We start from the raw sequence: 15,313 nt of genomic DNA, 5'->3' as shown, positions 1-15,313 counted from the left end.
TCACTGAGCTGATCCAAGATGGGTGGGGAAAACATGGAGGGACCGATTGGATTGGAAAATTGGAGGGCAGGAGTCTCTATTAAGTTGAGACAGGATCTCACTAAGTTGCTTTAGGACCTCAACAAATTTCTGAGGCTGGCCTCAAACTTGTGATCTTCCTGCCTCAGCCTCCAAAATCCCTGGGATTGCATAGGCCTCTGTCCCCAGCTCTATTGAGTTTTAAAGCATCAAAACTCAAGGGTGTTTAGGGAATGACAGCAGTGAAACTAGTTTGTACTGAGAGCAGAACTTCAAACAAAGTTTCAGTGTAGACCCCTTCTGAGGCACTAGTGGTTCCAAGAAGTATCCTTGATGGGAAAAGGCTATTTCCCATTATAGTTAAACAGTTACCAGGGTTCACTTCTAGGTATTGTAAATATTTAAATATTGAAATGGTAAAGTAAGGGGCTAGGGATATAGCTCAGTGGTAGAGTGCTTGCTTCACATGCACAAAGCCCTGGGTTCAATCCCCAGCATCGCCAAAAAAAAAAGAAAGAAAGAAATGTTAAAGTAAAATGTTATCATAGGGCAGGAAGGCTTTGGAACACTGGGACACTAGAAACTCTGCAGACCAGTCTTAACACATTCCTATGTTCTAAAGAAAAGACATTAAGCCTGTTAGAGTTGGCTTTCCACTTGAAACACAGGCCCTGATATTACAAAAAAAAAAAATACTGGCTTAAGCAATGAAGGGGATTTATTGACTTATTTTACAGGAAAGTCCAGAGGAAGTCCTAGCTTCGGGTTTTGGTTTGATTCAGGGTCTCAGGGATGTTGTCAGGGACATCTTTTCCTGTCACTCCTGTGGAAGCATAGTGTCAGCTCCACTGTGAGGTTTCTTATGTGGTGCATTACATTACACACCATACCATTCAGAAGAAAAGAAAGAATACTTTTTTTGGAAGGTTCCAGAAAAAAAAATTCCTCTCTAATCTCACCATCCTAAAATGAATCACATGCCAAGCTATGAAATATAGTCAGAGGATACAATTATCCTGACTGGTTATAACTAGAAGTGGAGTTAGAATCTCCATAAAACCTGCACGAAGGACGTGTGATTAACCAAACAAGAATCAGGGTAGTTAAGAGAAAGGGAGTTGGATAATATCATGCTAAGCGAAGTAAGTCAATCCCAAAAAACCAAAGGCTGAGTTTTCTCTTTGGTAAGTGGACGCTGATTCATACTAGGGGGAGGGGGCATGGGAAGAATGGAAGAACTTTGGCTTGGGCAAAGGGAAGGTAGAAGAGGGGAGGGGGTATGGGATAGGAAATATGGTGGAAAGAGTAGGACATCATTACCCTAGGTACAAGTATGATTGCACAAATGGAACGACTCTGCATCGTGTACAATTAGAGAAATGAAAAGTTGTGCTCCGTTTGTGTACAATGAAACAAAATGCATTCTGCTGTTATGTATAACTAATTAGAACAAATGAAAAAAAAGAGAAAGGGAAATGTGCACAGATACATGTCATATTATTCTCTTTGTGGTTTATTGGTAATATTCCTCCTTGATTTAGGATTCTGTAATACATAGCAAAGACATAGCTAAGAAGAAAATTAACTTGGACCACATGACATCACCTACTACAATGCTAAACTGTTTCTTTAAAAAATATTGTTCCATTATGTCCTTTTTCCTGTCTATGAATCCTTGCTTCAAATTATATTTCAGTTGATGGGGGACATTTCTTAGGCAGCTATACATAACTGCTCTGCTAATTATCACTTTGAGAGCAGTCCAGTTCCCAGTCTGTGTTTCAAGATATCCCTTTTCTTTTATTCTAGGAAGAAGTATTACTGTCTTGAGGCATAAGGTGAATTCTCTTTAATTTGAAAATATAATCCTTCCTTATTAGAATGAAAAAATAAAGACTTGTGTGACTTGAGTTTATTGCAGCCTTTTGCCTACATGTGGCTTTAAAGTTCATTTTATCCTGTTGCAGAAATATACCTAATTAATTTGCCATTCTTTTCTATGTAGCTTTTCCTAAAGGGATATCAAGTTAGATTCTTGATGAACACCTAATTAATAAGTTCATTTTACTTCCTATATATGCTTTGCAGCTGTCCTATTAGAACATGAAGGAAATGTCATGGTGAATTTTGCACGTCTTCTGGCTCATTTATTCACTCAAGAAAGATATTTCTTATGTTCTCACAGTGTATTGGGCATCAAAGTACAATATATCATCCATGCCCTCCAAGAGGTCATCTAGCTAGAGACCTGATAAGCACTTATGAAACAATTAAGAAATAGGGCAGAAGAGTGTGAAATTAAAGATCAGGCCAGGCACAGTGGTGCACACTGTAATCCCAGTGGCTGGGGAGGCTGAGGTAGGAGGATTCCAAGTTCAAGGCCAGCCTCAGCAAAGTCACAAGGCCCTGCCTCAAAATAAAAAGGGAATAGGGATAGTAGCTCAGTGGTAAAGCACCCCGGGTTCAATCCTCAGTACCGCAAAAATAAATAAATAAATATCAGAAATGGCAATACAGAAAAACAGTGCAAGGGTTGATGTGGGGGAGTGGATATGATGGTGACTCTGAGAGAGATTCCTAGAAAAAGAGGACTTGAATTATTGAACCTGAAAGAATATTGATCTTGGGGAAGTAAGAAGACGTTCCAGGTATGGGAGATTGTCGGGAGTTGGAAATGTGCATCTGCATTTCAAAGACTGACAAGAACCTGTCTTTCTAAAGATACAGGATTGTACTGAAGAACAGACAGGAAAGACTGATAAGCAAAGAACCTAAACCCTACAACAAAGGAGGCTATTCTGAAATATCTCATCAGAGGAATATGAAGTTAAAGCTACCTGGTTGAAGGGGAAATGAGCAAGGCCCTGATGATCAGCTACAAACCAATGTAAGAACCCAGTGGTAGGCAAGAGGCAGCCGCCAGGGGAGCAGACATCTCCCTTCTCCAAAGAAGGATCACAAGGAAAGAGAAGAGGCCCAGCTCCATCTTGGTTTCTAATCCTGTTAACAGCGTGAACAGGATTGTGTTCAAGGCCACAGTGGGGCATCTAAGCAAAATCACTCTGTGAACATTGGGACATAATGCAATTGGAAGTTGACTTCTGGATCCCCAGAACTAATGCCAGCTAGCTGTGCAGGTTCTCTCCATGATAGCATTGATTTTTCCCAAGTCATGTGATGGAATAGTTTATACCCTGGAGGGTCATTCTCCTTCCAAAAGTGCCTGTAACAGAGAGGTCCAACTAGAATGTAGAAGAAAAATAACACTAACTAGTGACCTTAATGACTTGAAGGAAATACTGCAATTGTCCAAGAGCCTAATGTCCATTCTGGGAGAATGTGGCTTACTAGTATATTTACTCCTGTGTGCTGGGACAGTGAAGTGTTACTTATTCAATATGAAAAATAAATCCAGCCTCAGCATATATAGGTGCCTATGTATGTCACCAAATTTAAAATCTAGGTAGTTTCAAATTTGCGTGCATATTCATGTAGAGTTTTGTTGAAAATGCAGATTCACTGGTTCTGATGGAACCCTACAATTTGCATTGTTAGTAAATCTCCCAGATGACTGTTACAGAAAAATACTACCTTCCTCCCAGGGGTTAGTCAAGCTCTTTCTATCAGCCTGCCTGGCCCATTTCAGGTTGTTTGATAAATTTATATTGGGTTGGATCAGTGTGTTCCCAGCCTCAGCAGCAATAAGGCACATATCATGGATTATTGAATACTACATCGTCTTCCTAAGAAAAGTCACAATTGGAGTTACCCCACGTAAGAAAATATAGCAACTTGCCAGATATATGAACTTCACTTGGTATTAGTCAAGTCTGGGGCTTATCTTTATTTTCTTGACAAGTCATTATCCTTCAGGCAAATAAATTATGTTTCTTCATTTTCCCATTTACCATAGGAGGACTACATGGCAGGGAGAGGGGCAGGCTAAAATGGGGAAGACAAACTCCTTATCCAATAAAACCCAATGTAAATGTGAACTGACTATATTCATTTTTTTAAAAATTGACTACAAATGGGATTTCTATTATGGATTCCTCCCTATATGATTCTGGGCCTCAACTGCTGAGCTCTAAAAATACTTTCTGAACCCTTGCTGTTCCTTCAATACTATTGTGACATATTTATTGATTTATTAATTGAATACATTTTTAGAATTCAAGTTAGGACATTTTAAATTAAATGATAAGACTTAAAGTGTTTTTCAGTACAATGTTTTTTTAAACCCAGAAATAGTTGAGGGCTCCAAAATAAACACCACTTGGGAATTTATGGGAATTTCATGTGAAGGCTTTGTTTGAAAAGTTCCTTTAAATTTTAAAAACTAATTCACAAATGACTTTTTTTTGTGAGGGGACTGAGGATTGAACCCAGGATTGAGCCACCTCCCCAGCCTTTTTTTTTTTTTTTTTTTTTTTTTTGAGACAGGGTCTGTCTAAGTTTCTCAAAGCCTCCCTAAACTGCAGAGGCTGGCCTCAAATTTGCAATCCTCTTGCTTCAGCCTCCCAATCCACTTGGATTGCAGGCATGCATCACCATACCTGACAAAATACATTTTCTTTTAAAGGTGTCTATCTAGTTAACTCCTTATTTTATCAAGTTCTTGTTCCATCTACCTACAACATGTTAGTCAGAGACAACTTTGTGTATCTCTGAACACATTTTTAAACCTCCAAAACTGATGTCAATCATTTTCATACAAAATTTTATCAAGACCCATTTAGTATACAGTTACTTGTAAAAAGAACAATGTTAGATAGCTATTTTAGAAGTATAACTAATACTCCAGTATTGTCTGCCACCACTCCCTAGTAACTTTCTGAATATGGAGCAATGTGTATACACACTAGGGGATGGAAATTAAAGTATGTCTTATAAATGTTCCAACATCCATGCCTATTTATGAGCTTAATGTCTTCTTAGGCTTCTCCATCTGAACAGCTATTTTAAATTTTTAGTTGAATCCAGTAACCCATCAAGCAGATATCAGAGTACAGTTTCTGAAAATATGTGGATGCTTACATAGATATTCCAGACATGAAAAATCTTATGACTGCTAAAGAAATATAGTACTTTAAAAGATTTTAAAGTAGTTATTTCCTGAATGTCTTTTTTCTCCAAACATTAGACCAAGTTGCATTGTTTACAAAAATTTATTCATACAAATTTTACACACTTTATATAACAGTTATCAAAGTCCTAGTTATAGATATCATGTGTGTAATAATACTTGGTTAAGATGTTTTGATAATCAGTTGCACACAAAATAAGAGCTTCAAGACTAACATCTACCTAAATTATCACTATATCATAAATCTGCTCCAGTTTAGTAAGGCTCTTGGCATTTCTAAAAAGTATACAAAAGATTAAACTGGGTGATCACTGTAAAATGCTTGCAACTAGCCACGGGAACACTAAATTAGACTTCATAAATAAAAGGTTAACTAGAGCCCTATTTCACCACTAACAGCTGACACAAATACAGAAAACTCTGCCCATTATCCAAGAAACAAATAATTAAGACTAAAATGCAAGCTGATGTGTTGCAGCATTATAGGGCCACTAAATAGCCATCTGTGATTCGTGGCGATTTAAAAGGCGAAGAAAGGCACTAAAGCTGCAAACTGCATCCCGTGTCACATTGCCTGAGCAGACTGCGGAATTCAAGAAAGATTGATCCTATACGCAGGACTCAGGCATAGATCGAATGCCTCTCTGTTTTTACTGTTTGCAATGTGATCTCCTGGCAGCATCCATCCCGCCTTGGGAATGCAAATACAATTGTTTTCTTTGATGTCTGACTTCATACTGATCAAATCCATAAAGGAAAAGGAAAGATCCTTTAAATTTTAAAAACTAATGCTTATTTTTTTTTCTTTTTTTTCTTTTTTTCCTAAAAATTTGTGCCTGAAATTTGGGAGATGGACTGACTGGTTAATCTGTTGCTGCTTGATCTGGTTGCTGGGTGAAGGTTCTTTTGTTTATAAAGATTACTCTATATGTTCAAGGAATTGACAGGAAACAGACATGCTTTCTTTAGCCAAGAAAGGATACAAGGGTAGTTTAGGGAGCTTGCTTACCTCATTCTTGACCACAGATATAAGATAGTACTCATACATAGAAAGATGAGGTTTAAATGATTTATCAGTTAGTAAAACTGAGCAACATGTGAACACTACACATTCTATTATGACAAAGATTGGTTTTATGAAATAAATTTTACTAAGCAATAAGCCATAATGTAGAAAAATACATTTTACCTACAAACTCAATAAACAAGAAACAAAAGGTTCATATTTAGTGCATAATTACTTAGTGGTAGCTACACAGGAGTTCCTAAACTTTACAATAACTGCTTGCATCAAACAACAACAAAAAACAGAAGCATTCACAAGTTTAAGATAAGTGAATGAAAAAAAATGGTAAACAGTACTTAAACAGTGCAGGAGGGTGGGAAGAAAGGGTCTTCAGAAAAACCACAAAGGAAAAGGGTGGCTTCTACAGAGCTGGGTTCAGAGGTGGGGAGAATCCTGGCCATTTCACAAGATGAGAAGCATGGACAGCACTGGAGAAAAACACATTGTACTTTGCATCCGTTTCCAATACCCAGCACCCAAAAATCAGGCAGGCAGTGGACCTGTGGTGGGACTGGACTCACTCCCAGCTTCCCAGACTTGGGGAGCCTCATACCAGTCCCGCTCCAGGGTCTCCTCCTACTGCCTTATGCTCTGCCTCTTCCAATATACCTCTATTTCCTTCATTTTTGTTCCAATTGCCCTAGCCTTGGGATATTTGGTTCCCTGGTGAATCAGGAAGTACAGAAAAGAGAGCTTCCTACCCAAGCTCCCCTTCTCTGTACAGTCCCTTCACTCTTCATCCAGGGAAGGGAATCAATTCTGGGGAGAAGCACAATTTGGATTGAGCTGTTGTTTTATTAGAATTTTCCTTCTGGGCTGAGAGTCTGAAGAGAGACAAATACACATAAAAGTAGAATCAAAGAAAGCGAAAATATTGGAATTGCCACCCAGCCAGTGGGACAGTGCCCACTTGAATATATTAGGCTGGGATTGAAGCAGCCTGCCCCAGAGACTCACTGGGAAAGAATGCCCTCCAGCAATTCTCCAAATCATTACCTCAAAATCCCCCTGGAGCAGGGCATCATTGTTTATGTACAGTAGCAAATGGTCAATATTAATATCTTCAGGCCTGTCATGGATAAAAATACTATCCTTTTAATTCCAGTTTACAAAAATAGGAGTAATATTCAAAACAATGATTGTCTATTTTTCTATTTATTTTATATAAAAACATAAACAGCTCAGGCAAATTTTCAATCCTTGTGCACACTTTGTATGAGTTGCTCTCTATTATACTTATATATATTCTTAATATATATATTTATAATATATATTGGTCCACAAAGTATATCTGTGCATTCTCTAGTGCTTTGTAAAAAGAAAAACAATATTATTATCAAAATATTCATTTAATGGCTTTACTTCATACATAAATACATGTTTGGATAGAACACATGAGCGATGACTTCAGTCAGTTTGGAAAACGACTTTTCACTGTGTCAGGGTTGTATACACAGGGTAGTAAGTAACTCATCGCTACAAATACGCTATTCGACGTCCTTTGTTTTTAACCCTTTGTTTATACCTTTTCCCCAGGACGGCCGCCAAGTATTTCTTGACAGCCATTTGTTTCCGGTAGCGGCTGTAGCTGTCTGTGAAGATTCCATCCGAGTGGCGCTTGGAGAGCGGCTCCCAGTCCTCCTCCGCGCCGCCGCCAAGGTTCCCACTGCAAGGACAGGGGTCGGGAAAAGGGTGACCAGGCGGGAGATACAGATTCAAGACCTGCGGGAGCAGACGCGCCCCACCCCACGCGGGAGTCTCCAGGGGGGGACAAGGGGCTCGCACTGGCCACCGCGCCGCCTTCTCTCTGCCGGGGAGCGGCTTTGGAAAGGGCTGTGATGGAAGCCCCCCCAGGCCCTCCCTACCACCCAGGATTTCCAGGCACCAATTCCTACAGTAGCCCCCCCCCCCCCAAAAGAGATCAGGGAAGATGACCCGTGATCTAAGTCTCTCCAAAGGCTGCCTTTTAAGATTTGGCCATCGTTACGATTGCCCTCGATTTCCCTAACTGTTCCTCTCATCCCCGATATACAAAGAAAATAACCAAAAGGCCCTAAATGCCACGTTGGCTGCTACCCTGGTGTTTATATCGATCCCGCATTTCCTAGTCAAATACAAGCACTCCTCTCCTTCCGCACGCTAAGTTGAAAAACGTGATAATAATATAAGTCGACAGGCTGTAGGCAATATTTTTCACCGCATGAATTATTCATTGCGAAAATGTAATCTGTTTTCCCGTGAGCTTTATTAAAATGTTGCCTTCTGCTGAGGCAGGCTTCACGCAAGCCCTAAGCTCTGGGTTTGTCTGGCGTGAGCAAAAACTGTTTCCCTAAGTGTCCAAATTTAGTGATTTGTTTACTTCGATTTGAATTTATAATAAACACAATGCCCCTCCCCCGAAAAAATGTCGCGTTCATTGGAAATTATAGCAAATCCTCCCGAGAACCTTAAAGGTTTAGAATGACTAGGGGGTTTCGTTTGGTTTCTCTTTCTTTTCATTCAAAACGGATCAAAATCCGCCGTTTTCCTTCCCTTTTCCGCTCTCACCTGATCTCCGTCTCTCCTGTCAAATTTAACATGCCACTTCAAAACCTCTGCCTGTTGCTGGCGGCGAGTACCCCCACACGGCAGGGCTCAGACGCACCCCGATCCTCACCTGTACGCACAGACGTAGAAACTGCCCCTCCCACCCCGCGCGCGTTCCACAATCACCCACCCCGGCGCGCGCACCCTTGCGCGCGGGTTAACTCTTTCACCAACTCTTACCCCACACTCTTGGTCAGGAGGGATTGCAGGTACTTCCTGGCAGACAGCTGGTCCAGCACTTTGCGGTAGGCCTTGTTAAGGATCCCTTGGGCGACATCTCTAACGGGAGGCAAAATGTATGCCCATGGTCACTGCCTCGCGCCCCCACCGTGGCAGCCCAAGACCCCATTGCTGGGCGCGCGCGCCTCTCGGCATTCAAGCAGGATGACCGGGAAACGCCTAGAGGCAAGGAACTTGAGACTAACTCTCTTAAGAAGTTCCCGAAAGTGAATGCTGGGATCTAGAGTTAGATCTGACCTGGGAAGGTGGCAGATCAGGAGTCTGCGTTCCCCATCTACCGAGGCCCGCACTCACTGACATTCCTCGGGGCACAGACCTTTCGGTCCCTACGCGGTCCTTAGGTCCACACAGATCCTCCCGCTCCTATTTTCCCTTCGGTCTCGTGGGATCGGGCCAGGCAAAAGAGAGACTTTAGGACTTTCATGAAAACGGACGTACTCCGTGGGCCACCACCCTACCCCTACCCACCACCTTGGTCCTAGGGCTCGTGGTCCAGGGCTGCCGCGGAGGCCGCGCCGGACGTACCTCTTCTCCGCTGGATAGTAGAGAGCGTAGGCGTCATGCAGCGCAGAGGCGGGGCTCCCTGCGCCCGGCGGGTCCGAGTCGTAAAAGTCCTGCAGCGAGTTTCCGTCCTCGTCGTAAGCCTCATCCTCAGGACTGCGAGGTAGCCAGAAAGAGTGGTCATTACAAGTCCTCCCAGCTCTGCGAGGACCCAAAGAGGGGAGATCGCACTGATTTTCCTTCCTCTTAAAGGTCCCCTAAAGAGATCTGTCTTTTCTTCCCGGGCAGGGGTGGGGATAATGGTAAGGAGGAGGGAACTACATCCAACCGAAATTCCTACTCCACGAGGAAGCTTGCCCACCCCTCTGCTGGCAAAAGGGTTGCCCTGCAGGAGCCCTGGGAAACCGAGTCTCTGCTAATCATGCTACCTTAGTCTACTTTAGTCTCTGCTAATCATGCGTACCTGGCCACTAGAAAGAATTGCCCCCTCCCAGCACCCGAGGTTCCCCAAAGTATTAACAGTCTGGGACGAAAAAAGTTCTAGGAGATTAGACACTGACCAACGCGAAGACCCGAAGGGGGAGAGGCCCAGAGCCGAATGGAGAGGCTAGGTGGGTAGGGGGGGTGGTATGTGTGGCGGCTAACTCTGGCAGCCACCCCCACCCGAGCCTCTGAGCCCAGGGGAGCCCTTCCCTGCACGGATGTAGGTCACGGAGAACCTCCAGCTTCTATTTTGGGCCTGAAAGGATCTGGCAGGAACATGAATAATAGATGCCCCTAAACTTAGCCGGTTTGGTGGCGGCTCTTTCTGTGTTGTGTACACGCCCTCCGGTGCCTCTCACCCCGGGAAAGTGCCAGGCATACACAACTTTGAAAATAGCTGGAGGTGAAATAAGAAGGCTTTTAAGTACACTAAATAAATAGTTAACGCTAATCTGTTAGTGATGGCGGGGCGGAGGGACCCCATCTCAACACCAGAGCACAGGTCAACAGGGGACCGACATCGCGGGTACCTGGGGACGTCACAGTCTCCCTCACCTACCGCCTCCATCCTTGATATGGGGCAGAAGAGGTGGGTTAAAGCACAAAGCCCCATCGCTTTGGGCCGCTGGAGAGACTCTACCAGGACAAGTAGCTCTCCCTAGTCAGGGCTGGAGTCCTACTTGTTACTCTGGTTGCCTTTCCTCCATCCCTGGAGAGGCCAGACCAAGGCAAGCACATCCCTCAGCACGCGCCACACCCCGTCTTTTCTTGGCGACGCGCCTCAGCCCTGGCCCTGGTACTCCCGAACCAGGTCTTTTTAACCACTTTTGTCCTGCCCTGTACCTAGAGGCTGGAATCCTAACACTGTAGCTAGAACCCATCTCTACCGCCAAAACAACGGTCGGCCGCCCCCTGAGCCAAACGTTTTGGGCGCGGCTGGGAAGAGCTGCCCTCCTCACTGCCCGGAGTGCCACCGAGACTCTGCGCTGCCCAACGCGTTTTCACTATCCCGCACATCGGTGGGGGTCCTCTGGGGCTGCGATGGGGAACCCGGGCTGTGCCATCCGATTAGAAACCGGGGGTTAAGAAAAAAAGCCAGGTTTCCTCCACCCTGGGCTAGGCAAGGCTGTCTGCCCGCATGCTTTCTCTTCCTCCTTCTTTGCATCCGTTTCTCCCCCTCCCTCGCAGGCTCATTCTTGTTCTTTTCTCAAGTTGCTTTTTCTTAGCCATAATAAACTGCCAACACTGCCCTCCCCAAGACAGTCTGGGACACAAAATGCAATTGGAACATGGATCCCTTGAAAGAAAGCTCTTGGGGAGAAAGAATTCGAATGAGGTGAAGAGGAAGGGCGGAGGGGAGAGAGACCCCGCCCCAATAATCAGAAAGCGCTGTAACAAGGCAAAGTCCAGGGAGCTTCACATTCATCCCCCTGACTAGCGTTGGGAACCGATGTTCTCCGAACTCGTCCTAAGAATAGGTAAAAGAAGCCAAGCTGGGGACCTTGCCCTGCCCCCCCTCGGGCCAGGTTGGAGGAAGGGAGGTTTCTCCAACACTCGGAAGCTCACTCGCGGTACCCGGGTCCCAGGAATGCGTAAGGTTGGGGGAGGGGTGCCGAGCCGTTGTGGAGCCTGCCTGGCCCTGAGGATTAGCTAGGGCCAGGACCCCGGGCCCAGCCAAGATTGACAGAGAGAACTGGGGATACGGGGAACAATGCTTAGTAGCCTGTACCCGGGGAACTGAAGGAGGGCGACCGTCAGAAAGTGTTCGGCAAAGGGAAGCCCCGGCTCAACACAGGCGCCCAGCACCTACCTGATCCCGGGGAACCGGAGTCCGGCGGCGACAGGTGAGCAGTAGACGCTGCTGTGCATTATTATCCCATAGACCAGCAGGGCCAACCTTGCTCCGCTACACATGGTCATTCTGCGCAGGATGGAAAAGAGGACACACAACCGTGAGAACGCCCCTGGCCTTCTACCCTGCGACCCCAAGAAACTCCGGGAGCAGGGGGAGGGAGCGCAGCTTCTGCTCCCTGCGTTGAATACCACTTAGCGACAGCCAGCGCGCGCCCTGCCACTTCTCGATTGCTATAGTTAGAAAGAAAACATGTTTGCATACACCCAGCTCCCGATAACTAGACAGACCTGGTACAAGAAAAGCTAATTCGTACCCTGATGCCAATGCTGGCGGGAAAAAGAAAAAAAAAAATCAGCAGTCAAGTGAGTCGTTTGGTTTGGTGAGATTTTTTTCCCCCCTTATTATTCAACTCTTACCGCTGCTATGAGAGGGTTTGCTGCCAAAAAGGATGGCGGGCAAAGGGCTCCTTCAAGTTTCTGAGCTGGAATCACAACCCGAGAGGCATCACCGTCTGGCGTTGGTGTCTGAGGAGAAGCCGCAGGAATGAGCAGGAGGAGCTGGAGGACTTGTTTGCTGAGGCTAGTATCCGTTCAAAAGTTTGTAGACTCAGAACTAGGAGGGAGCGTGACTTGGAGAGATGTATAATCAAGAGGAAGCGACGAGCCTAGGGGAGGGGGAACGGAGTGGCGCTTAAGTCCGCCGAGGGAAAGAAGCAAGTGATAGAGGAAAAGAGGGAAAGTCAAAGAAGGGGAGGAAGGAAAAAGAGAGAGCCGGCCGTGCAGCCGGGCTGCCCGGTCAGGCAGCTTCTAGAGTCAGGCAGCTCCTTCTCTGCTATGAGGTCCCTCTGGCTGCGTCTGAAGATGCGGCTTCTTCTGCTGCTGCCGGTGGTTACAGAGGTGACCGGACGTCTGCTCGTATTTATATATGCAGTTAGCAAAAAATCTACCCGAACATGGTTTAGGAGAACCCTCTTTGTCAACATCTGTCTGCCTCTTGCCTTTAAGTACAGAATATTTTGTTGCACTGTTGCGCTCCGATTTTTATTCATGAAGTGACTTCCTCTTTTTTTTTTTTCAGTCACGTAATGATCGAGTATCAGAAAAAGACGTCAGCATCCCAGTCCCTCAAGGAACATATTAACTATTCTGTGCTGTCCTCTAGGATGATAAGATCCGGAGTCATCGACTTCTCATAAACACCTTTCACTCATACAATCCAATTTTTAAGAAGTCCAATTATTTTGATGGTTTTCAATTTCACCCATTTCTCAAGGACAGGTAAAGAATTCGTAGAATTTCTAGGAGGGTAAAAGTTATGTTTTTAACTATATCCCTACTGTTTCTCTTTTACTTTTTCATCAAGCCTTACCAATGGGAGCTCTGATCTCTGGAATGAAGCACCATCAAGCTCTCCTATTAATAAATTTAATTTAGATCTCCTAATTTCTTGCGTATGTTCTTTCAAATAGACAATTAAATGTGGAAGTCGTTTTGTTTTTAAAGGGAAGTCTTGGAGGATTTTCAGTAAATTTCTAATGCGTCTGGCTGTGGTTGACAATCTGGCTACCAGTAGATTGATTAGAGCTAAGGCGCTTCAGGAACTGGCCTGTGGAGCTGTCCATACTCTAGGTGCTGAACTGTTTGGGCGCAGATGCTACAAATGTTGAAAATTGCCACCAGTTTAATTTTCACCAGAGCCTCTCAATCTGAAGACTTGGCAGTGGTGCTATTAATGTAGCAATTCATTGTCTAAATCACTCTGCTGTTAGATACAACACCCTTGCAATGTTCATGAATGTCCTAATGCTGACAACCATCTCCATCCCTGCCTTAGAATTCAGTAAAGAGAAATCTGTTCTCAGTCCTGGATCTCTAGTTTTTTCCTGTTTGTACACCTTCGCACTTTCTGTGGCTCTTACTGATTTTAAAAATTGAAACTGCGACATCATGTTTTCCACAAGAATTGAAATTTTAAGAGTTTGGTGGTGAGAAATGTTTTTTACACTTACTTTACAAGTTGAATTCTGTTTGGGGAAATACAGCCAGACTGGAAAACAGGAGGATTCCCAGTACAAGTTCACTTGCTGAGGATTTCTAATAGAAATCCCTCCCTTGGGAATGGTTAATTTTTTTTAACTGAAAATGACGTATGAAGAGAAAAGCAATAAGGGAAGAGCACATTCACCCTGAACTTCCAAGTCCCTGTAATCAAGAAGATTCATAAATTTTTACTCCAGTAAGAGATTTCGGGTCTACTTCCTTTTAAAGGGAATCACATCCATAACATTAATGTGCATTTTAATTATTTGGATCTAACACAAAAATTAGAGTCTGACAATTAAGTGGGAGTGTTTCCTGTTACTATGATTTGAGTCTAACATTCAAATAAGCTGTATTAGTTCTGTATGCTTTTCCAAAAACATAATGCTTCTCATTCTCAATGCCATTCCCGCTCTTATTTGAGATTTAATACTTCCTCCAAGAAGATAAAGTTGTACTTATTCCTGGCCAGGAGTGGACCAAAATTGCCTGCTTCCTCAGTTTCTTCCTAGCTATGCTCTAGGCTTCCTGCCTTCAATAAAACTTAAAATATATCTACATAGGGATGAATCTCTTTGTCTTGGCTGCACATGTCCGCTGATTTATGTCGGAGTGTTTACATGCGTGTGTTCGCTATTCAGTTCTGCCTCTGCTCCCACACAAAGAGCCTGCGGTGAACACCACCGGATAATCAAGCAGAGAAGCCTTTCTTACTAAAGCGCCCAAAAGCTATTACCTACTGTGGCTTTCCTGTCTTCCGCCTTGCTTCACGTCAAAGGTGAACCCCATTAAAATCCTTACTCTTTCCTCCCACGCGAATTCCGAAATGAGTTCAATCTGGAGAAATATTTGAAAATTTCCAAGACTCCTTGTGCAATTCACTCAGCTTTAGTAAAGGGAGCCACCGTGTGGGGAGTTTGTTGACTTCACGGCCTATGAAAGGGGGAAAATCACAAACAAGAATAACTTGGTGAGGTGGTTCAATTGCTGATTCCAAGGGCCCCTAGAGATCTGAACCATGTCTCTCTAGCTTACAAAAGCTGTGGCCTCTTGCACTCCTCTCGGTTGAGGTACGCTTATACGAACTCGGGGCCCAGCACCCCAAAATCACAAGCCTAAAGCCGGGAGCCCATTTGCTGGAATAAAAGTATAAGCAGAGGACTTGAGAGCCTTGATCACTGGCCTCAGAAAAATCAGGCTTTGGAGACCCATAATCTATTGCTCAGCTCAATCTAAAGACTCACCAGCCCCGCCCCACAGTTGCTTGAGGATATTGAAACCCCCAGCAGGATCGTCCGGTCGATTCCCCCCCCCCCCCCCATTGCCAAGGGCTGTGTCTAACTAGGCGAGTTTAGCGAGGAGTTGTTCCTGATCTTGACAGTTCTGGCCTTGGGCCCCTGGTCCCGCAGAGGCCAAGAACGCGGAAAGAGTGGAGGAAC

General features: G+C 44.3%; 1 protein-coding gene across 6 annotated transcripts in view; it reads right to left on the bottom strand.

Moving 5' to 3' along the window:
- Adcyap1 (adenylate cyclase activating polypeptide 1) overlaps positions 1 to 12,877 on the bottom strand; it is a 396,079-nt gene extending 383,202 nt beyond the window's left edge. For 3 of the 6 annotated variants that reach the window (XR_007348879.1, XR_007348880.1, XM_048806481.1), the window contains exons 1-5: positions 12,252 to 12,876; positions 11,791 to 11,901; positions 9,522 to 9,653; positions 8,937 to 9,035; positions 7,696 to 7,836 (exon numbers count right to left, since the gene is read on the bottom strand). Coding sequence is in view for 4 of the 6 variants with exons in the window: in XM_048806481.1 (XP_048662438.1) it covers positions 7,696 to 7,836; positions 8,937 to 9,035; positions 9,522 to 9,653; positions 11,791 to 11,900 (482 nt within the window). In the remaining 2 variants the exon portion in view is untranslated. Of the gene's footprint in view, positions 1 to 5,175; positions 6,599 to 7,468; positions 7,837 to 8,936; positions 9,036 to 9,521; positions 9,654 to 11,790; positions 12,115 to 12,251 lie in introns of those variants that run through there. The other 3 variants (XM_048806478.1, XM_048806479.1, XM_048806480.1) reach the window with 3 other exon arrangements.
- Positions 12,878 to 15,313: the final 2,436 nt, after the last annotated feature.

Source organism: Marmota marmota, unplaced genomic scaffold, assembly GCF_001458135.2.
Source record: "Marmota marmota marmota unplaced genomic scaffold, marMar, whole genome shotgun sequence".
Classification (NCBI taxonomy): Eukaryota; Metazoa; Chordata; class Mammalia; order Rodentia; family Sciuridae; genus Marmota; species Marmota marmota.
Note: the sequence above shows the minus strand (reverse complement) of the source record. Positions and strands in the feature narration are given on the sequence as shown.